General features: G+C 42.9%; 1 protein-coding gene across 2 annotated transcripts in view; it reads left to right on the forward strand.

Annotated features, from left to right (window-relative positions):
- Cdyl (chromodomain Y like) overlaps positions 1 to 24518 on the forward strand; it is a 201804-nt gene that overhangs the window by 53801 nt on the left and 123485 nt on the right. The window contains exon 1 of one of the 2 annotated variants that reach the window (XM_063259817.1): positions 15979 to 16363. The exons of the other annotated variant lie outside the window; for it this stretch is intronic. Coding sequence (XP_063115887.1) covers positions 16340 to 16363 — 24 coding nt within the window. The 5' untranslated portion in view covers positions 15979 to 16339. Of the gene's footprint in view, positions 1 to 15978; positions 16364 to 24518 lie in introns of those variants that run through there. 2 annotated transcript variants of the gene reach the window in all.

A 24518-nucleotide genomic window follows, 5' to 3' on the forward strand; every position in this document is an offset into this window, starting at 1 on the left:
AAACAAGGGGCTGGGGATTTAGCTGAGCGGCAGTCGTGAGTTCAATCCCCGGTACTGATAAAAAAAATTTTTAAAAAATCAATGTGACCTAAAATCAGTAGTAACGCCACACGGTAGTAACAGATTCACAAAGCCTACAGATAACAGTCTGGGACACTCACTTCAAAATAACCATATTGATAAAGTAGAGATGGAAAAACAAACTAGATTGAGAACTGTAACCAGAACAGCAAGACAAAGTAAATAGTTACTCTGGATTGGAGAATACAATAAACAAACATTTTAAGAGCAGATAAAATGCAATGAAAAATCAGGCGTAGTGGTGCATGCCTGTAATCCCAACACTCAGGAGGCCGAGGCAGAAAGATTGCTGTGAGTTCAAGGCCAGCCTGGGCTACATAAGTGAACTCAAGGCCAGGCTGTACAACATAGCAAGAACACTTCTCAAAAACAGACGAAACAGTATGATGACACAGAGAACTAGTAAACTAAAAGATCAGAAGGAAGTTCCCAGAATGCAGCAGAACATAAGAACAGAAAAATCAGAAAAAGTAGTACAACACAGGAAACTACAGTGCAAAGCTCTAATACCCAGAAAGGAAGAAGAGACTGAGGTGGCCTTGATAGGAAAACAAAATGGTGGAGAAAATGTTCCAAACTGGTAAGAAAAGATCCGTGTGTACATTTAAGAAGTCCGGTGAACCTCAACAAGGATCATAAACGCACAAGCCAAGATGCTGATACATCAGAGTAAAGATGCTGAAGGCGAAAGACAGAAAAATCTTAAAAATAACTAGAAAAAGGTGGGACTTAGCTTGGTGGCAGGAGCGCCTGCCTGGCAAGCACAAGGTTGTGAGTTCGATCCCCGGTTCTTAAAAAAAAAACCTAGAAAAGACAAATTAGTCTCAAAGGAGTGAAAACATAATAGATGTCTCAATGTAAAGAATGGAAAATGGAAGGCAATAAACTAAAATATAAATACTGGGAATATATAAAATTGCCAGTAGAACTCTATAGTAAGTGGCAGAGCTTTAATAAAAAGTTAAAACTTTTCAGACAAACAAAAAGTGAGAGTATTTTAGTAGTTCTTCAAACAGCAGGAAAATGATTCCAGATAGAAGGCTGCCATGCAGCAAAAACTAAAGGGCATTAAAATGACAAAATACGTAAGTAATCTCATACTAACTGGGTAAACCAATAGCTATAATGACCTCAATTAAAATGACAAAATACGTAAGCAATCTCATACTAACTGGGTAAACCAATAGCTATAATGACCTCGGCATTTAAAATAGAGAACTAAAGTACAAAACACAAATGAGGATGAACATTGACTAAGAAGTGAGGAAGAGGTGGGGACATTAGGACATGAAAAAACGGTGACAGTGTTCTAGGTTTCCTGTATAGTGCGAAAAAGACCAAAGTATGGCTGTTATATTGAGGTGAGTAAAAAGAACATGGCTTTCAAGGTAATCAGGAGAAAAACAACTTTTTAAGTAATTATTTAAATGTAAATAAACTAAATTCGGTTCCGGGAGAACATGGCGGACAGACAACAGCAACTACCGGAGGCTCTCTGAAAGGCTTGGCTCAGAGGCCAGGAATGATGCAGACTAAGGAGACATGAACCGGTAGAGATATGCTCTGCTGACTCAGGAACGAACTGGGCTGAGAGAAACCAACTTAGAATACAGTCCTGGCGCTAAAATAGGAACAGAAAAGACTCGGTGTGGAGGCTCGACCCCGCGCCATTGGAAACCGCAGTTTGGATTTCCTGCCGCCCAGCGGCTGGCTGCCTCCACAGCGGCTCGGCAAGGAGAGATGCGCAGAAGCTCTGGGAACGGGAGTCTGCGAACGGAGTCGAAAACAGGACGGACAAGGAGGCGTACACGAAAACTGACTGGTGGCGAGGTGAGTGAGAGAAACTGACCCCCTACCACAGTTTGACTCCAGCGGAGGACTTTCTGGGCTCGGGCAGTCCTGTAAGAGCAGGGCGCGGTGGCGACTCCAGCCACACATTCCCCTCTTGGACTGGATTGGTGAAAAGTGCCTGGCCTGCGTGACGCTGCGGGCGGACTCTGTAGGCTGGCCAAACCCAGATCCCAGAGCCTGACGGTGGCCCGGAGGAGCGACTGACTCCCGCGTAGGCTGCCTCCTCCGCAACTCCCTGGTGCGCAGCGGTGGGCGGGAACACCTAGCCAGCGCAATTTGATCAGGCTGTGGCTGACAGGCAGGGAAGCCGGGCCTCCTATGTAAGCTTGCATTTTATAAGGAACAGAAATATGGGGAAGGGAAGCAACAAGAAAGGCTCCTCGGCCCCCAATTCTGAGAAACAGGCAATAGTGGACACTGCACCAATATACATTAAGCGCCATATAGAGAGCCTCATAGACCAATTCAGGAATGAAGTTATCAATGACCTGAAGCTAGAAGTATGCAGAATAGTTAGAGAAATGCTAAGCACCACCCAGGAAAAAACAGAGGGTGGAATGGAAGAACAGAAAAAGAGGGGAGAATTGCTTGATGGAGAAAACAGAGAAAGCATTGAGTATGTGAAGCAGGTTCAAAGGGACTATCAAGAAATTAAGAAGTCTATCCAAGACTGGCATAACAGCTTGAAAGAAACTAAGGACAGACTATCTGAACTGGAGGGCAGACTTGTAATATGGGAGAATGAAATGAAAAACTTCTTAAAAATAACAAAGAAACAAACAGCAATAATACAAAGACAAGAAGATGATAAGAGGAGCCATAACTTAAGGATTAAGAACATAAAAGAAGAAGTAGGGACACAAACAAGTGAACTACAAAAGCTACTCACAGAAATAATTCAGGAGAATTTTCCTAATTTAGCAAAAGGTAAAGATACTCAGATGTATGAGGCATACAGGACCCCAGCTACCTACAACCCTAACAGAGAAACACCCAGGCATATAATAATAAAAATTCCAGAAATTCAATACAAGAACAGAATATTAAAAGCTGTCAGAGACAAGAAACAGACCACTTACAAGGGAACACCCATCAGAATTACAGCAGATTTTTCTGCACAAACCATCAAATCATGAAGAGCATGGGGGGAAATAATTCAAGCTTTGAAAGATAATCTCCAGCCAAGATTGAGATATCCTGCACAATTGTCCCTGGAAATTGACGGAAAAACAAGGTGCTTCCAGGATAAAGAGGAACTGGGGGAATTTGCAACCACCAATTCAACCCTACAGAAAGTATTGCAGGATATTCTAAAAAAAGAAAAATACAAAGAACCCAGAAATAGTGGCGGGGAGGCCACAACGAATGCAGCAGAGAACAAAATGAAGAAGACAAACTGACAGCCACTGACAGAAAAAGAGCTCAACAGAAATGAGGCAGAGAAGATTGGATGATAGGAACAGCTATTTTGGAGAAAATGACATCTTAATAGGTAAAACTGATTTAGTACCATCTTGTTTTGAAGTCTCACCTAGCTTTTGTTCTTCTGTCTCCAATGGTCTAAACAGGTTGTATCTTATTGGATTTTATTATGTATGATAGTATAAGCAAAAACCTTTTAAAGACAAGGAGATTATACAGAAACCATTGTTCATTTTCTGTTAGTCGATTCTAAATACTCTATAATGCTGTCATTCTCTTAAATGGTTTTACATTGTTTTGATATACTTAATGCTACAGTATACGAAGTTGTACTCAAGGAAAGAGTCAATATGGTAACTACTTTTGGGTCGGAATTATCTGGTGGTGAAACACTATTCTGCTTAAATGGTTATGTTTTGATCTGCCCTGTTTCGCTGTTATGCCCTCTTTTTTCTCAATCTCCACTCCATTATTTACTTTTTTATTTTTATCCGTTTAATTAAAGGGAAAAAAATAGCAGGATATAATATAGTAACCCACTTTGACTTTCTATTATCTCGATTTGAAGCCCTGTATTACTCTCACCATCTTGTTTTTGACTGAGGTTCCTCTATTCTGTTTTGCTGGATAGTATCAGGTTCGAAAGTTTAGGCATCAGCTGAGAAGAAATGAGATTCATTATAACACCCATTCTCGTTGACTTTTATCTACTTTTGAAGACCTACAATGTCTCCAATGTTTTGGTTTTGTCGGTTTTGTTCTTTACTGTTCAATTGTATTACAACTAATGATATAGGCAATTTCTATTAGAGATAGCGGGAGGCATTATGGTAACCATTGTTGATCACCTTGTATTATGTTTTTATATTATCTATTATGTCCACCCTTTTGACTTGACCGATTCTGTTCTGTTATGTCACATTTGGTTTTACTCTCTTCCAAAAAAGCAATAAGAACCGTGGGAGCAATGAAACCCAAAATGTGTAATAGTCATGGTACAAAAGAGAGGAAAAGAAAGTGCTCCAAACTATATAACTGCATGTATATTTAAGTGTATAAGATAGAAAATGATATCACAGAGTTTTATTGGATCATTGAACAGAACTGTTTGCAGTATCATTGTTGGAATGTCCACTCTACAAGCTTTAATTTTGTGACTTGAACAATTATTTCTAAGATGGCAATATGTAATCCATTAACTAGTGATTTCCTATTGCGCATTTTTTTCTTCTGTAAATCTGTATAACTTGTACCCCTTCACTTTTTTTTTCTTTTCTCCTTAAATAAAAAAAAGAAAAGAAGAAAAATAAACTAAATTCACCAATGCAAAGACAAAAGATTGTCAAAAATGATCAAAATGAATTTGCTAATTAAAATAATAAAATATGAGATCCAAAAAGTTTAAAAATACAAAGATGGAGAGGAAAATTTACTGTCACGTTAAAAAGTCAAAAGAAATTGGTTGTAGGTATCTTAATATTCAACAAAGTAGACAAGTAAAAAACATGATTAGTGTCTATACAACGACAAAGTACTTCCTTTCCAGGTAAATATAATAATTTTATTTTTTAATATAATAACTTTAAATTTGTGTCAAGTAACATAGTTTAAAAGTACATAAAGCAAAGAATCTGAACTAAAGAAGACAAATTTGTAATTATAATGGATTTTTAAATACTCATTAAATAACTTGTGCATAGCAGTTGAAGATATCTGGGGAGATATATGAAATTTTAACAAATGTCAAGAGATTGAAATTCTAAAGATATTTTTAGCACAATGTCATTGTGCTAGAAATTTTTAAAGTTTTAAAAAACTAGAAAATTCGCACAATTTTACATTAAGTATGATAGTGAATGCCTGTAATTACAGTACTCAGAAGGCTGGGGCAGGAGAACTGCCAAGAGTTCAAGGCCAACCTGGGCTACATATGGAGTTGGAGACCAGCCTCAAGTACATAGCAAGACTCTATATTTAAAAAAAAAAAAAACTGTAATGTTAATAACTCATCATAAAAAAGAAGCCACAATGAAAATTAGAGTCTATTTTTCAGTAAATGATAAAAATACAAAATGTTTTTAATTTTAAATGCATGCATTTGAAAAAAGGACCAAAGATCAATGAAGAAATTAAAAAGAGAATACTAAAACCCAAAGACTAAAAGGAATTCATACTAGTAAAAGCATAAAAAGACAGAAAAGACCTTGCAATATAAAGAATCAAAAAGCGCAGAGTTGACATTTTCAAATACAAATTAATACATCCCTGGCAAGACTGATCATAAAAAAAGAAATCATGCATGTATTCAAAAAACAAAAATGAGACATTACTACAGATCCTATAAATATTAAAGCTTTATGAAAAATTTGAAATTGTAGATGAAATGGACAAAATGGCACAAGAAGAAACAGAAAACCTGACTATTCCTACCTTAAAGAATTTAAGTGTCTAATATAAAACCTTCCAAAGGGAAGTCAGTACTACAGAAAAAAATAAAGAAAAAAGAATGCTCCAATATCAGAAGATTGTACAAGAAACACACAGAGATAGTATAGAAATAAACAATGGCACTCATACACAAACTAACATTTGAAAAAGAAGACAATACAAGACAACTTCTTTTATGAGTTCTGTATAACCTTGATGTTAAACATGTCAAAGACATAAGAAAATTTCAGACCAATCTTCCTCATGAACATAGATTCAAAATCCTAAGTACGAGGAAACCAAGTTTAGCAATTTATAAAAAGGAAAAAGCATCAAAATCTTATCTGACATATTCCAGAAAAATGTATTTGGTTTAAAATTTAAGATAATGCATATAAGCAGACACATTTACAAAATGAAGGAATAAAATCATACATTAATTTTAGTAGGTGACAAAATCTGACATCCATTCATAAATTAATAAAAAAGTCTTTTAGAAAACTAGGATTAAAAAGGAACTCTCTTGCTCTGATTAAAGATGCCTATAAGATTCCTTCAGCAAATATTCCCAAAGTGAGGGCCAGGAATAAGGTCAGTGGCATGGTGCCTACCTAGCAAGCACAAGTTTGTGAGTTTAAGTCCAAGTACAAACAACAACAACAATTACATACATACATATATATATATGTATATATATTCCTATAGTGAAATAATTGCAACAAAAATTAGACAAAGTGTCCATCATCACTTTTATTCAGTGCTGCATTGGCGGTTCTAAATGCATTGTCAATAAATTTATGGGCATGCTGAGTACATTCATGGCATCAGCAAAGCAAGATCACCAAAAATTTTCTGTGAAATAATCTGATATAAAAATCAAATTCAATACAACAGTACAATACTTCCCTAACTGTTGTATCCCAATCACCTGTTCTGCAGAGTCAAGGTTTTAAAAACTGCAGATTCAATTTTGATTCATGAGACCTAAGACACCATCATGATCTACCAGACTTCATTGCATTTTATGTTTCTTTCTTGATTTCGGGAAATCCAGCCTCGCCCTCTTCTCTAAGATCCTCACAGGCGTTGTGCTCCTCCTGCACTTAATCCTGGACCATCTTCACCACACATTTCCCCAGGTCTGTCCTTCAGATTTTAGCTCACCAGTTTAGATACGGTCTAACAAAAGGCTGAAGAAGCCTCAGTAGCACTGAGGACATTTAGAACCAGCAACAGTGGTATGAACGTAGACAACTCCAATCTAATCAAGAAACCAACATCAGGCAAACTCCCATGGAGGATGTTCTGCTCACCTTGTTACAAGTAATTGACCAGTATTCTTCAGAACTGTCAAGGTCATCAAATAGAAAGTCTAAAACATCACCACAGCCAAGATTAGCTTACGGAGGTGTAAGGACTAAACATAATGTAGGTCTTAGCTGGGACCCTGGTACAGAAAAAGACATTAGGTAAAAACTAAATGCTGGGTTCCATCCGCATGAAGGCGGCTCAGCACGGCACCGCCCAAGGCCTCCCTAACTTGCCTCCCTATAAAAAGACCTCCCTATAAAAAGGGAACCCTAACTTCCGCTTTCTTCTTGTAAACTCGAAAATTGAACTTCCGGCCTTGTGCGCATGTGCGCCCAATGCTCCCCCAATCAGCTGTCAGTAGGTCATTCTGCCCGCCCCTTCAGCCCCACCTACTGTCAAAACCAAATAAAGATCGGAGGTTTTCTTTGTGTGGCTCAGATGGGTTTTGCACTCTTCTGCAGCCCTCCTGTACCCGCAATATAGGCCTTCTTCTTTCCCTCTTTGCTCTTGCCTTTTTTTTTTTTTAAACTGGTACCAGGGATTGAACTCACGACCACGTGCTTGCAAGGCAGGCACTTATGCCGCTCAGCTAAATCCCCAGCCTGCTCTTGTTTTTCTACCATGCAGAGGAAAAAGCTATCACTGAGGATATCAAAAAAATATCAACTCGAGTTTAATAATAATGTTTCGGGCATGTGGCCCTGGTTGCATGCTGCACGTGTGCTCGCGCCTGCTCACACAGATAAAAATGATGTGTCAGTATTGGTTCACTAAGACAGACTAACGTAGGATGTTAATCAAAGGAAATCTGGTTGTAGAGCATATGGGAACTCGCTTTACAATTTTTCTGTAAATCTAAATGTTAAAATAAAAAGTTTATGAAAAACAACAACAACTAAATATGCCCTTAAGTACTAAACACAATATGGTATACTTCCTACCTCTCATGAGCTGCTGAAGAGCCTGCCAGGTATTGGCCTGGCAGGGAATCTTATTTCTCCTAAGCTGGGAGGTCAGTGCACAGGCCTGTTTTATCTCTAGTATTGGTTGTGTATGGGGGTTGAACACCTGGTCTCTTGCATGCTAGGCAAGCACTGTACCACTGAGCTATAACCCCAACCTTGGCTGTATTTAATTCTCTGTCTTTTTGAATGTCAAGCATTTTGGTTTCTCAGGATGTTAACTGTAAAGTATAGGAAGCCCTTACTGAGGTCCGGGAAGTTTATATTTCTAATCCCAGGGGAAGGTTATTGGAATTCCAATAATTAATTCCAATCTACCACTTCCAGTGCAACCCATGTGAGATTCAAAACATTAAAACATATTTGCTGTTGTGGGGAGCCAAGAGGGTCTTAAGGCCAGCTAGAATGATGGCTCACAGAAAAAAAAGTCTCAACCTAGAACTGAACCCAAGTTTTATTAATTTGTAGTGAAGGGAGTGGTCCAGGGATGAGTTACTGAGTTACTGCAGAAAGAATTGTCTGCATGGCCCAGTTTGTGTACGCTTTTCATGTTTAGGGATTGGTGCTTTGGCTCCCTCTTTCTGGAGGCTAAGTTGACAGCATAGCATCTCTGGGCGTTAGCACACATCTACTACATGGGAGCTACAGGCGGGGCATCACTGACCTGTCGCATTGCTTTAAAGACTACACAGCAGCACCTTGGCCAGGTGCATTTGCATTGCTTAAAGCCAATTGAGGGGATAAGGAAATATCATAGCCAGCCATGTACATACAAATACAGGGAAATAGGGCCAGGTGTAGCCACAATGGAGCCAAATGCTCTTCTTTCAAGGAGAGTGTCCTGGTGGTCCCCCACAGTACACCAATAGAAGTAAAAATGTGAATTGTTACTGTGTGTCTACTTAAATGTTTTGATTTTTACTTGAGACAGTGTCTATGTACTTTAGGCTGTTTGTGAATTCACTATGTACCCCAGGCTGACCTTAAATTCCTGGGCATCCTCCTGCTTCAGTTTGAGATTATGGGCATGAGCCACAAAGCCCACCTTAAATGTTTTTTGAGACATTAAACTATTGGAAAATAAGTTTCCAGCAATTGTGTTTTCCTGGTTCCAAGGATGTGCCATGTGGCCATAGGATGCCAGACACAAGTCCTGGAGGAGACAGCAGAACTGGGTTATGCCCAGGTGGTCTAGACTCACCATTTCCTACCATTTTCCTGACTGGTAATTAAAAGCGTCTTTTCCTGACAGTGTAATGTCTATCTATCCTGATAGGTTGTTAGTTGTCTGGGGACAGGATTAGCAAGGAGCCTGGTACAGAGCAAGCGCTCAGGAAACAGTCGTTGCATGAGAGCATGAGTATGCCTTAGCAAGTTAAACTCCAGCACCCAGCCAGGAGAGGCCGTGTATGCCTGGAGTAACAGAATTCAGGGAGACTGAGGCAGGAGGATGAGAGGCTCAGCCCCAGCCTGGAACACTTACTGACTTAGGGAAATGCTGCCTCAAAATATTTCAAAAAGGGCTCCGGGTCTAGCTCAATGTGACGGTCCTGAATTCAGTCTCCATTGTGGAGAAAGGGAAAAGAAACAAGAAAAGTAAGAGAAAGGAAAGACAGAAAGAAAAAGGGAAAGGAATCAAAGGGAAAAAGAGAGGACAGACAGAAGGAAAGAAGACAAGCAAAAAAAGCACACAGGAGGGCTGGGGATTTAGCTCAGCGGCATAAGCGCCTTCCTTGCAAGCAGGCAGTGGTAAGTTTGATCCCCAGTACCGATAAAAAGGAAAAAGACAAACAAAACAAAACAAAAAAACACACACAGGCACTTGAGTTACGTGTTCCTGAGTGTGAATGTTAGTTTTCCTGCTTACTGGGAATGGAATCAGTAATTGTGCCTATTCCAAAAGCTGCTCTGTGGACAAATTGCTGAGAGTTCTTTGTAAATGTTGGCTATACCTTTATTAACTGCTTGTTGAATTAAAGAGCTTACTATTTGCAAAATGTTTAGAACAGTTCCAGCACAGGGTAAGTGCCTCTTGTTTATGTATTTTTCTAATATCACTACTGACCAAATTAAACTTGATTCATTTTGTTCAATCTGTTAGGGATGTTACTTGGAAATTCTACATCCTTTAGACAGAAAAAGCCTAAAATATATACTATAAATTCTCAAAATACATCACTCTGGGATATGTGATAATTCAGAAGAGTACCTGGTCTGAACACTTTTGTCATACTTAATAGACAAAAATGTGCTACGAAAAGATTTCATTACATTATTTAAGGAAATCATTTCCAAGCATTCTAGCGGCATTAACAATCCATGCTTGCAGGGATTTGTCTGTCACCCGTCTTTCCAAACATTGGCTTTAAACCTTTTAATCTAGTTCAAAATGTAAGAAACTAAGTTTGCATTGTGACCAAGTATACAATAATGTATGTGTGTATGGGAATATATATTTATGGAGGTATTTGCATATGCTGTATAAATACACATGTGGATGTATAATGGAACCTTCATAACGTAGTAGTTACCCTTAGTGAAGTGATGAAGTGTTTTCCAAGTTCATTGCATTCTATCCATTCAATTGTCTCATTCAAAAAATGCTAGGTAGGATCTACTAGAAATATTTAATATATAAAACAGGTTTGAACTCAGGGCCTTCGCACTGAGCTACATGCCTAACCTTTTTTTGTTTTCCTTATTGTTTGTAATTTTCAGACAGGACCTTGCTAATTTCCCCTGCAGGACTCAAACTCAGGATCATCCTGTCTCAGCTTCTTACAGTGCTGGGATTGCCACTGCACAGGGCTTGGCTTACATTTTACCTATATAAATACAAATATCTATGTCTATGAACCAGCCAGTTTCAAATGTTGGCATTGTTATGATTGATACATTGTATCAACTTGAGAAGTTTAACAGTTTAACTAAGAGACTCAGCAGCTAGGCAGGATCTTTACCCTTATCCTACGCAAGATGAGGACAAAGAGATTTTGTGAGTGCTACACTTCCCTGGAGAAGGGGTGGCCTGTGTACACTATAAAGGAGGACAAGAGGCTTGCTCTTCCCCATTTTGTTCTGGCTGGTTTTGCTGGCTGCTGTCTTGAAGTGTTGCCCCTGTGCCATGCCACCCTGCCTCTGAGCCAGCTGATTATGGACTGAAACCTCCACAAACAATGAACTAAATAAGCTTTCCCCTCCTTTATTTTGGGTGTTGAGTATTTTGTTCCAGCAACTAGAGAAAAGTAACCATAAGCATGCATTAGGATCCCCCAGAGGACCTATCGAATAGCTTGCTGGACTCCAATGGATGAACAGGTGAGAATTTGCACTCCCCGAACTTCTAAGGTGGTGCTCTTGCTGCTGGGCTGCAGACCACAATTTGAGAAGCTCCACACTAGCCAGAGTAGGGCCTGAAACAAGTGAGCCTCACTCCACGCTTCCATGTGCCTGTCTGGTCCCAGCTTGACTTTCCAAACTCATTGACTTTCACTTTAGATTTGACACCCACCTACCTGGGTCCTTGGCTCATTCGGTGCTTCCCTGCTTATGGGGGCCTGGTGTTGATATATTCTCTAGCAGCGAAACTGTCGACATTCGTCTTCCCAGTGGTGGGTACTTTCTCTCTCTCTCCCTTTCCCTCTGTCTTTCCCTCCCCTCCCACTCTCCTTTCCTCTCTTCTTCACTAGAGGGTGAAGAGTTTAGTATAATAGTTTCACTTGATTGATAAACATAATTAATCATCACAATAATTCAGAGGAAAGTTACATTTGCTGGTTTTATGAGAATCCGTAATGAACTCATTACTTCCTTGGCATAAAGTTGATCAAAAAGTCGTGGGCATGTCTTGTGGCTCTCTGCTTTTTATGGCTTTAGGTTCCTTCTCTTTCCATAAGGCAGGTTAACATACAGAGTTATCAATAAGAAAGCTTCCTTGCTCATGATCAATTATTCCAGTTCAAAGAAGCTACAAAAATATGTATCACAGAGATCCTTTGGGTAGAATCACCATCGGCTAAAAAAAGGAACTGCAGTTAGATCTAGCTGGGCTGGAGGGCACACCTGTAATCCCAGCATTCAGGAAGCTAAGGCAGGAGGTTCTATAGTTCAAGGCCAGCATGGTCTACGTAGTGAATATGTAGCCCACTTGACCTAAATTGCCACACACCGGTAGGTAGGCAGATTGGTAGGTAGGTAGATAGACAGACGGACAGAAAGAAAATACTATATGAGTTGAAGCAAAAAATTACTCAGCTGTAAATTTCCCAACTTTGAGCAGCAGGAATACCATTGCCTAAGAAGAAACTGATGGACTCATATGTTATGAGGTCTTGGACTCACCATCACTAGGCTAAGTGAAATACTCAGCCAGGAAGCAGCAGTGTCACAGCTGGGCTACTGGCTTCAACACGAAAGAGAGAAATGATACCCAGGACCAGCATGGAGAAAGGCAGGAGAGGCTGCCAGCTGAAATGGGGAAACTGACTCTAACGTGGGAAGGAAATAGCGGCTGAAACCAGGCATCAGACCTTGCTGGTTGGCCAGAAAGGAGCACTGGTATCTAATTTAAGCTCTTAGGGAAGAAAGAACTCAACGCGCTGGCTTCAAGTTCAAAGAAGGCCCTAGCATTTGAATTCATCTTATGACTGGTTCTGCGTCTCTCTTGCAGCTTAGGTTGGACACCTTCTTACTATCTTTTGCGTAAAAGACTGGCTTGGGAAGTCCACCAAGATTTAAGGAGTTGCTATCCCGCAAGAAGAACAGTATTTAATTTCCTTTTAGCCTCAGTGTGCTTAAACAAACAGCGGTCCTTTCTTCATCAAAGCCACAATTAAATTTTGAGTTTTGCAGCAAGTAGCCAAGACACTTAGGGCACTTGAAGTGCTGAAGGGACTCGGGCTTGGCATCTTTTCACAGTGGCCAACCTTAAAACGCCTTTGGCTTGGAGAGTCCTGGTTGCTAGATTTTGGCTCCTTTTGTCTTTAAAAAGGTCCCATCCCCCAACTCCTCTTGGGCGCCTCGGGATTCAAATGGAGATGAAATGCAGATTATTGAGAGAAAGGAAGAGGGACTTCTTTGGCTACGGAGCCGGAAAGGGAAAGACCTCAAGTTTCAGATTGTAGGCTTTGCTCTACAGAAGTAGAAAATGGCTGTGATTCCGCATGGGAAGCATGCTAACTCGGGCAGCACTGGTGGCTGATTATCTGTTATTCGGGAATACCTGGAAATGGAGTAAAATGGATTACATGGGTCTCCATCACTAGCTCAGGTCAGGTAAGAACTGAAATTTATTGCCAGTAGTTGTGCGTTGTCATGGTGCGTGTCTCTGTCTCTTGTGGACCATTTCTACAATCTTTTAAGGTTTATGTCTTTTTCTAGTACACACTTCTGTAGAGGATGTATTGCTGGTCCAGTCTTCTTGCTGGCTTTAGGGGATGTGATTCTCAATCCATTGTGAAAGTGCTTTCACACAGCACCCACACACGTGGTCATGGTAACCGCAGCGAAACTTCACCGTTTCATAAAAGGCGGTATCATTTCAAAGCCCCCATGACCTCCAGCATCTTTACTTCTCCTCAAATGTTTCCATTAAAAAGTGAGGGGAGAAAGCAGAATTTGCTTGAAAGTGAGAGAAACTGAACTAATGAGGTATAAAATATATTTAAGCAAACTAGCGTTCACTAAACTAGTGGGTGTGTGGTGGAGGGCAGCTGAGGGGAAGGAGTGGACAATTACGAAGGTGACCAGGAATTCAGCGCTAGTTAGAGCTGCCGTCTTCTGTGGTCGCTGGCGCTCAGTCGAGGGGAGCTTCCTGCCCCGGTGTTGGCGCGGTCTGGTAGGGTTACACCTTGAACGTGGACCAGTAACCACTGCTGCACAGACCATCCAGGTGAAAGGTTTCATGTAAACCGTCCTCTATTTTCTTTCTTTTTTTGTGGTACTGCCTGCGGGTAGAACCAGGGCCTTCACCCTGAGCTACATCCCCAGCCCTTTTCTTTTGGGGACAGAAGCTCAGGAAGTTGCCAAGTCGCCCATGCTGGATTCCGAATTTTTGATGCCTCTGCTTCTGCCTCCCAGAATGCTGATGTTATAAGCGTGGGCCACCACGCCTGGCATTAAATTGACTTCAAAAAAAAAAAAAATTTCCGGGCTCCTCACCTCCTTTTCTGTGTCTGAGTATGGGCTTCGCGGGTGCCGTTCAGGGCTCCAGTCTTCTCTCACGGGCAACAGTGATACACTGGAGGCTTTTTAGAGTGAAATACATTACAGCACCCCTAAGCACGGGGTGGGGGATCCATCTTGTGAGTGCTTACGCCCTGTTTTTGGAAGCGGCAATCTTTAAGCTGATGGCAGTAGGCAAAAGAAACCGGGTTTATACTGAGTCTATCATTGTGTCCAGATTTGTATGTGAAATGTTATTTGTTCACTGCATTTCGAAGATCCCCTTTTTTCTTAGTTTTTTATTCCTTGCGTGACTTTTAAAAATACATGACCTTCAAGTATTGGAGCTCTTCGTGCTCGAGGGCGCTAAGGGCTCTGCGACTTGGCAGTCAACAAAAGCCTTCGGCTTTGCCTTCAAGGAGCTTACAATTTTACGTGGATGCGTTGGCAGCCGGGTGGGAACAGCAAGGGTAGCACATCATGGATCTAGATGGTCAGGAGCACAGAGGCGCGCTCTGCAGGAGGTTCGGCAGCACCCGCGTCGCTGGTAGGGACAGTCTGAGCTGCAGGCTGGGTATGCTAAGTTCTTGTCAAGGAATCCGATCACGGGAACCGGGTCTGTGGGTAACGAGCTTCCAGCGGAGCTTGAGACGTGGACTCGCCGGGTAACAGGGCACTGCGCGTTCGAGACCGGCGCCTGGGCCGCACAGGGTCGCAGTCCTGTGGAGACCCGGGCGGCCGAGCGCATGCGGGGCAGTCTTGGAGGTGACGTCGGGATTGGAAATCTCAGGCTCGGAAGGGCTCCGCAGGTGGTGGGAGTCGCAGGCCGAGGTCCCGCGGAAAGGACGGGGCCGAGGATGCGACTCGGGGCTGGGCGTGGGGCTGCGCGGGTTCGCGGCGTGGGGAGTGCGGGAAGCTCTGGGCCCGGGCGCAGGCCGGCCGGGCTCTGGAGGAAAACTGAGGGAGGCGCTGGCGGGTCGGGGACCCAGGAATGGGGTGCCCGGAGGGGAGGTGTGGGGGCTACGAGAGCCCGGGCGGGAAGCTGCGGTCTCCGCGGGGCCCGGAGGCCCGGCTCGCCCTGCCTAGCATGGGGACGTCCTGTCCCCGGCAGGGCACCCCCGCGCCGTCCTGCGCGCGAAGTGAAGGAGACCCGCGCCGACAGCCTGGACCCCGCGCGTCCCGGGCTCCGGAGGAAGCGGCCGTCCCGCAGGAGCTCGGCCGGCGCGGGAGCTGCGGCCCGGGCTCCGGGTCTTGGCGGCGGCCACAGAGAGGCGGCGCGTGGGGCAGGGGCGCCACCTGGGGGATTCTGCCGGCCCAGTTGGGGGCGCTCGCGGCCGTCGGGGCTGAGGTCCAGGCGCCGGCCGACCTGTCCGCTGGGTCCCCAGCCCGACTCCGGCCTGCGCCCTCGGGCACCGCCCCCGCCCACAGGACCCTCGAGGTCGAGGGCCGGCCCTCCCGGACGCGGGCGCCCGGGTACCGGCAGCCCAGTGGGCGGCGCCGCGACTGAGCCGACCCCGGCGGGCGGCGGGACTTGAGCGAGCCGGGCTCCGCCCCCGTGCCGGCCCCGCCCCGCCGACGCCCCGCCCATCTCGCGGCCCCGCCCCTTCCTGCCGGCTCGCTCCCCGCCGCCCGCGCGCCCAGGCCCGGAGCACAGCCCACGGCTCCCCGCCCCGCCCCGCCCCGCCCGGTCCCGCCCCACCCCGCCCCACCCCTCCCGCGAGGGCGGCCCGAAAACCCGGAGCGCGGGCGGGAGCGCGGCTCGGCCGGGCCGGGCGGCCGCACTGGGCATGCTCAGTCGCCGGGGCAGGTTTTTCGGTCGCAAGTAGGAAGCTTTCTACACTCGGCCGGAGAGGGAGCCGCGGATCCCGCCCCAGCCCGCCCGGCCCCCGCGGCGGGGCGCGATGAGCCGGCGCCCGAGCCCCAGCCGGCCCGCCGGGCACTGAGCGCGGGCGCCCGGGGCGCGTGGCGCAGCTGCTCCTGCGCACAACCCCGCCGCGCCGGCCGAGTCGCCGCGGAGCGCGAGAGGCGCCTGGGTGCACCGCGCCCGGCGGCGCGAGCAGGAAGCGCAGGCCACGCAGGACCAACTGAAACAAAGTGCGGGCCCGCGCGCGCCCGCCGCCGCCATGGCCTCCGAGGAGCTGTACGAGGTAGTCCCCTCCCCCGCCGCCCCGACGGCCGCTCGCGCCCCTCCCCCGCCGCCGCCGCCCTCGGCCGGACCCGCGCGGCCCCCGCCCGCCGGCGCCCACACGCGCGACCGGGACCCCCGCCCGCCGGCGCCGGGATGGGGGTCGCGCCCGCGCTCCGGGGCGTCGCGCGCAGGTCGCCCTCCGGTCCCCGCCGCCGAGAGGGCTTCGCTCCGGACAGGGTGGGGGTCCGCGCGCTGTCTGCGCCCGGCCGATGCGAAACCCCGCGCGGAGAGGCTCGGCGTGGACCGCATGCTGTAATTAGGTTAACATTGTGGCCGGAGCCAGGAAATTTAAATTTAACGCCGCTCCCTCCCGGCGTGGCCGCGGCAGCCCCGCGAGTCTCGAGGAAGGGCACGATCCCAACCCCGAGCTGCTGTGGGCGATGGGTTGCTAGCTCCGGCCCGGAGCCCGAGAGTTCGTGATCTGGATCTTTGGGCGCACGTTTTGTCTGTCTCGGTGCAACTTCTGGACGTCTTGCGAAGTAGAATTGTTGGGAGTGCGGGCGGTGGAAGACTTGCTGTGCTTTGGGGTAAACGATTCTTATGGTTCGCGTGTGTTTAGAAATGCGTGCTTTTAACAGAGCTCGAAACTTCGAGGCGCTGTGTGGGAGCACCTTTAGGGTCCGGTTAGGGACCTGGCTGTTTAGGGACTTGAGCAAGCGATCTTGGGAGATCTCCGGGTCTTGCGTATTATTGCCACGGGCCTGCAGTGGCGCCTTGTTGACAACAGCAATACAGAGTCCCTCTAGCAACTTCTTGTTGTTGCTTTTAAAAACCAAGCGATTGCAGAGGTTCCCCGGAGGTGAGTAAGGTTGTTGCTTCTAACATCGCGTGTGGTCAAGCGCGCCCTACTTTTAGCTGGCGCTAAAAATTGCATTCTTGTCAAGCACTTTACATGTTAGCTGTGCCCTGCTGGACTCAGGGTCTTGTCTTAGGTCCTTTGGGAATGTAAAAGAAGACACAAACTCACTGTTTCCAAGAAGTTCTCTTTGGGAAGGCAAGTGTTTTCTGTGGGGAAGGCCCAGGAGTAGAGGCTGGGAAGCAGGAGGTGAGGGTTCCTCCACCAGCGGGGAAGTACAGAGTATGAGGTGGCAGGGATTTTACTTTACATCAGCTCGTTTTTCCATAGTTTAGTCTCCAGGGTTCACACTTAGATTTGTTTTTGTGCTAATAAGCACATAATCAGTTCCACTAGTATTAGGATGGGAGTAGCACCTTATACATAAGTTGTATCCTGTGCCTGTTAAGTTGAATCGAAAGATGACACATTCATCATTACTGCACTATGAATTAAATTTATCTTGTTCTTTTGTGTTATTACCCTGTATTTTGAGATTTTTCTACTCTTTTCCTGGCAGAAGTCTTTTGAAAGTAAATTTGTGTTCATTCAGCATGTTATTGTTAAGTGCTTGCCATCAGGAGAGACAGAGGTAGGAAAACATTCGGAACCTCTGCTGGAAAGAAATAAAAATATTGAAAAGAAATATAGAGTGGTACAATTGAAGTTTTGACTCCGAGTTTTATTTTAGTTTGTAGTAGCAAGTGTATGGAGTGGTCTGTATCTTGCAAGCCAGGCTTTCTATTGCTTGTAGTCAACACTATTAAGATTAAAAGTTGACTTTAGAAACTCTTGGGCTGAGATCCTGGATTTGGAGTCAGGGAACTCATTATTGACATGAGAGCTCAGTTTCCTCCTATGTGTCATTGGGATCAATGTTGTTCCTCGTAGAGCTGGGACGTTTACAAGAGAAAATGCATGAAGCTTACCTTACAATTCCCATAGCAAATACTTAATAAGTGATGATAATTATTATATTGTAACTCACTGAAAATGCCTCCCTGAGGCCTATTTTGTTTCTCAAGAGGTCCAGTTGTGTTGTTTTGGTCAAGGCAGTCTTATTTGTGGCGTACCAATGAGGTGAAGCTATAAATGTACGGTGCAGTCTGAGGAACAGGAAGAGCTCTGAAGTACTTGAGTAACTTGAGGGAAGGGGCCATCAATTGCCATTTGTTCCTAGATGGAAATACCTTTCATGTTAGGCTTTAGACTGCACAGATCCAGAGGCAGTGTTAGCAAAGAGACACCCCGTCTTCCGTGCTCCCCTATGGGAGATCCTGGCATGATGGGAGGACAGGTCCTCGGGAGCTGTATGGAACTTGGATGAGTTACCTGACTGCCAGGCCTTGGTGTTTTCACCTCAGTGTCTCCCGCGCTCAACTGGGACCTGGTGTATGGTGGTAGGTACAGCTACGGACACTGTACCTTGGGAGTTAGACATGAGGGAACAGATCCTAGAAAAGATGGTAAAGCATCTATCTTTCAAAATCGAAAGAGCTCCTATTAGTTGAAGGAGAGGATAAGTTTATATCTCCAGCAGCTAGGATTAGAGGAAAACCGATTTTTGGATTCTGCATAGATAAGAACTTAGTAGCTTTCATAAAAGGCCAAACATCCTTTGTGTTTAAATTATTCTAAATGTATTTATCTTTTAAAATGAAATGTGAAGTTGTGTGTGTATTTATTGTGTACAGGGTAGTATGTTTTTTCCTGTTTTAAAAATTTTCTAGGTGTACATAATGATCGCATTCATTATAGGGAATGTACGTGCTGTATCTTGCTGCTTCTGTTTTTCCTAGTCCCCTCCCCTCCCTTTTTGTCTCCCTTTTTCTTATTCACAAAAGCTGTGTTTCCATTTTTCCCTTCTTTCTCAGTTTTTTCTTATCCCTTCCTTCCTTTCTTCATCCCTTCTCCCTTGTTCCCTCTGTCATTTGAACATTTTCTTCCCATACTTTCAGCTTTTCACACCAGTATTGTATAGTATGTTCAATTTATTTTACTGAAGAGGATCATTTCAAGGTACATCCATTTAGCTAAAAAGATCTTAAGCTTATCCTTCTTTATGGCAGAGTGATATTCCATTGTATCAGAAAGCCACGTCAGCTTTATTTGTTTCTGTTGATGGGCATTTGGGCTGCTTCCAAGGTTTAGCTATTGCAAACTGTGCCACTGTAAACATGGGTGTGAATGCATCGCTATGGACAGTGATTTTAATTCTTTCAGGGAGCTGCTACTTAGGGGAAAAAGTGGGTCGAATAGAACCACTATTTCTAGTTTTTTGAGGAATCTCCCCTCACTGATTTCCACAGTGGTTGCACCAGTCTGCACCCCCACCAACAGTGGAGAAGGGTTCCTATTTCCCTACATCCCCACCAGCATTTGTTACTAGTTGATTTGATAATAGCCATGCTGTCTGGAGTGAAATGGAATCTCATTGTTGTTTTAATTTGCATCTCTGGCATGACTGGATGTTGAACATGTTTTCATATATTTGCCATTTCTGCTTCATCTGAGAAGTGTCTTACTTCTAATGCCCAGTTTTGGATTGAGTCTTTTAAATTTGAGGGTCTGATTTTTTTGGAGAGGTTCTCCATATATGTTAGACATTAGACCTTTGAGAAACAAAGATTGCTTTGGCTGATGTTTCCAGAGCTATATTGACTAGGACTGGTGATGTAGACATATTCATCTTGTTCCTGGTTTTAGGATGAAAGCTTTCAGTTTTTGTCCATTTAGTATGATACTGGCTGTTGGTTTGTCATAGATGGCTTTTATCAGATTGAGGAAAAGACAGTCTATTCCAATTTCTGTAGGTTTTTAAAATCATAAATAGGTGTTGGATTTTGTCAGAGGTTTTTGTGCATCTGTTGAGGGGATCATGTGGTTTTTCTCCTTGGTTCTGTTGACATGGTGTATTATGTTTATCCATTTGCATATGGTGAGCCATCCTTGTATTCCTGGCATGAACTCTCCTACATGGTCATGGTGTGTAGTCTTCTTGATGATTTGCTGCATTCTGCTTGCCCGTATCTTACTGAGACTTTTGTGTCTGTATTCATTAGCAAGGTTAGCCTGTGGTCTTTCTGTGGTTAGCTCCTCCTCTGGTTTTGTATTGGAGTAATGTTTGATTACAGGAATGAATTCGGAGTATTGCTTCTCTTTCAATTTTATTAAAAAATTTGTGAAGTAGTGGAATTAGATCTTCTCTAAATTTCTTGTAGAATTTAGCAGTGAATCTGTCAGGGCCTGGACTTTTCTTCATTGGTAGGTTTTTAATTACATCTTCAGTGTTATTGCCTGATTCTGGGTTATTGAATTTTTCTATGTTTTTGATTCGATGCTTTGATGCTTTGGTAATTCATATGTATCTAGGAATCTGTCCATTGCTTCTGTTTTCCGTCTTATTAATATACAGTTTTCAAAGTAGGTATTGATGATCTTCTGGATTTCTGTAGGATCTATTGTGATTTCACCCTTTTCATTCTTAATTGCATTAGTTTGAGTCTTTTGTTTCTTGTTTTTGATAAGATTGGCTAAAAGTTTTTCAATTTTATTTACTCTTTTAAAGAACCAACTTTTGATTTATGAATTCTTTGTATTGTTTTCTTAGTCTCCATTACATTAATTTCTGCATAATTTCCTGAGCTTTGGACTTGACTTAACTGTTTTAGTTCTAAAAGCTTGAGGTTCAACACTAGATTTTTTTAATTTGAGCTCAGTCTATTTTTCTGATATGGGAATTCAGCACTGTAAATTTACCTAGGACTGCTTTCATTACATCCCATAAGTTCCAGTATGTCATATCGACATTATTGTTAATTGTAGAAACTGTCTGGTTTCTTCTTTGATTTAATCTGTGACCCACCAGTTGTTCAGGAGGATGTTATTTAATTCCCATGGGTTTACGAAGTTCTTGTGATATTTTTTGCCATTGATTTCTAACTTGATTGCACTATGGTTTGATAATATACATAGAATAATTTCATTTTCTTAAGCATATTCTATGAGGTAATATGTGGTCTATTTTGAAGAACATTCCATGTGCAGCTGAGAAAAATGTATGAGGTGGAACACTCAGAAGACCTCTATGAAGTCCATTTGTTCACATGTTTCATTCGGTTCTGGTGCTTCTTTGTTGCTTTTTTGTTTTTGTTTTTTGTCTAGTTGATTTGTGACAGTGGGGTGTTGCAATCCTACATTACAGTTGTCATAAGGCTTACTTGATTTTTCATGTCCATTAACTTGTTTTATATAGTTGGTTGTGGTGGTGTTTAATACGTATATATTTGTGATTATTGTCTCTTTCTCTTGGATTATTCTCTTTATAAGGATGTAGTGGCCTTCTTAGTCTCTCTTAATCATTTGGCTTGAAATCCACTTAGACTACAAATAAAGTAGCTACCCCTGCTTTTTTCTGGGTTCCTATCACATGAAGTATTGTTTTCCATCTTTTGACTTTCAGTCTGCGAATTTCTTTCTGAACTGTGTTTCTTGTGTGCAGCATATAGTTGGACCTTGCTTCTTGATTCATTTTGCCAGTCTATTTCTTTTGATTTCTAAGTTGAGACCATTAACATTGATGGTTATAACTGATATGCATTGACTTATCCTTGTCATGTAATTTGTCTGTTGTTGGTTATCCCCTTTCTCCCTCTTTTTAATTACTTGCCTTGCCAGGTGGGTTTATTGTGTTGGAGTTTGTGGAGTTATAGTCCTGTATCTCTTTCTAGAATGTCCTTCAGAATATTTTTGTGTGCTGGTTTGGTGGCCGTGAATTTCTTCAGGTGTTCTTTGTCCTGAAAGTATAGTATTTGTCCATCAATTTTGAAAGGTAGTTTTGTGGGGCTCTCAGCGGCATAAGCACCTGACTTGCAAGCAGGCGATCGTGAGTTTGATGCCCGGTACCGATTAAAAAAAATTTTTTTTTTGCTAAAAAAAAAAGAAAGATAGTTTTGTGAGGTATATCAATTTGGGTTGTAGGTTGTTTTCTTTTAGTGCTTAAAATATTTTAAGCTTTCCTTGACTTAGGGTTTGTGTTCAGAAGTCTACTGTGATTCTGATGAACTTTCCTTTACAAGTGATTTATTTCTTTTCTCTAGCAGTTTGTTAATACTCTGTTCTTGTGTTGACTTCTAAAATCTTGAGTATTGTGTGCCTTGGTATAGTTTTTGTTTTGTTTTTAAATCTTTATCTGCTCTAGAATCACTCACTATGTCTTTCATTATGGTCACCATGTATGTAGTGATCTGAGAGATGATTTCTGATTTGATATTTTTTTCTCGAGTTTCCATCTGCTTTGTTACTTCCAGTGTTAACCACTTCAGAGAGTCCAGGTGGGTGGCTTTCACATTGTTCCCTCTCATTGCTCCCTGGGTTGCCTTTGATGAGCTGGAAGTCTGTGGTTGCATCTTGCTTCAGTGTCTTCTCATTTTGTGTATATAAAATGAGATTGATGGGTTGATGCTTGTAAATTGCTCATGACAGGTAGCTTTATTGCTAGTATCTAGAAGTCTCAGGGAATGACTGTGTCTCAGACATGTCTTCCAAGTGTAGCTGGCTTTTGGGTTCATAACATTGAAGTATGGAAAATGTAATGTATTTCATTGTGGAGTGGTTAAATCAAGCTAGTTGACAAATGCATAGCCTTGCAGTTATTTTCGTGGGGAGAAGATCCACTCTTAATACTTCTTAGCAGTAACAGTATATCACCTACAGTAGTCACCTTTGCTGTGCAGTAGATCTCTTGAACTTACTCCTTTTATGTAAGTGTGATTATGTATCCTCTGAGCATTATTTCCTCATCCTCCTGAGTAGTCCTATTCCAGTCTCAACTTGTCTGAACAACTTTTTTAGATTCCACATAAGGGTCCACATGGTGGTGGTTCATTTTCTGCCTTGTTTTACTCATAGTGATGTCTGGATCCATCGCTGAACTTGGAGGTGACAGGACGTAATTTTTTAAATGGCTGAATAGCACACTGCTGTGTATGCAGACCCTTACTTTGTTTACAGATTTGTCCATGGAGGTAGTGTTAGGCTGAGTCTACGTCTGGCTGTTGTGAATAGTGCTGCAGTAAACATGGGGTGCAGGGCTCTCTTCCACCTACTGACTTTTACCTTTTGGATAACTACCTGGTAATGAGAATGCTGGATCATACTGGAGTCTGTTTTTAATTTGTAAGGAACTTCTTGCAGTTGGCCTCAGCGGTGGTATTAATATGCATTCCCAACAACCACCTTTAAGGTTTCCTTTTTCTCCACGTCTATTCTGTAGATTGTTGCTTTGTTTCCTTTCTGTTGATTGTGCCCTTAACTATGCAGAAACTTTTAAATTTGATAGTCCCCTTTGTCTGTTTTTGCTTTTGTTGCTGTGCTTTTGATGTCATATAAAAACACCGACAAACAAAAAAGGAATCATTACCCGGAGGATATCTCAGGGCATCTTCTGCACTGTTTTCTTTCACTGGTTTCATAATTTGAGGTTTTACATTGAAGTCTTTAATCTATTTGATTTGATTTTTTTTTTTAACAACAAAAGTTAAGGCTCTGATTTTATTCTTTACGTGGACATCCAGTTTTCCCAGTTTATTTATTAATGTGATTGTCCATTTTCCATTGTTTGTTCTTGGCACCTTGGTTTAAAATAAGTGAGCTGTAAATGTTTGATTTGTTTCTAGTTTCTCTGTTTTGTTTCTTTGGTCTTTGTTTGTTTTTATGCCAATATCTTGCCCTTTTGGTTGCTGTAATTTTGTAGTATGTTCTGAAGCCAGTAGTACAGCGCCTTTCCCCCTTGTTCCTACTCAGGACTGCTTTGACTATTTGGGACCTTTTGGATTTGTATATAAAGTTTAGAGTCATTTGTTGTCTTTCTGTGAAGAGCAATATTACTGGTATTTTGGTGGGGATTACACTGAATATTTAGATCACTGTATAGTGAGAACGTTTTAGGCGTACGTTGCTGCTTATAATTCATAAACAGGTATCCTTCCATTAATTCATGTCTTCAGTTTCTTTCATCAACATTTTATAGCTTTCGATAGAGATCTTCTACCTTATTACTTTATTCTTATTTTATTGTAGCTGTTATAAATAGGATTTTTCCTTTTCCAATAGTTTACTGTTGCTTTATAGAAGAAACACTACTGATTTTTGCATATTGGCTTTATCCTGCAAATTTTCTGAATTCTAATAGATTTGGGGGCGTCTTCAGGGTATTTATATAAAACCACTTTGTCTGCAGACTAGGATAGTTTAATTTCCTTTTCAATTTAAATGCCTT

This window comes from Cavia porcellus, unplaced genomic scaffold (assembly GCF_034190915.1).
Source record: "Cavia porcellus strain 051 isolate PalLab524CR breed Dunkin Hartley unplaced genomic scaffold, mCavPor4.1 scaffold_13, whole genome shotgun sequence".
Taxonomy (NCBI): domain Eukaryota; kingdom Metazoa; phylum Chordata; class Mammalia; order Rodentia; family Caviidae; genus Cavia; species Cavia porcellus.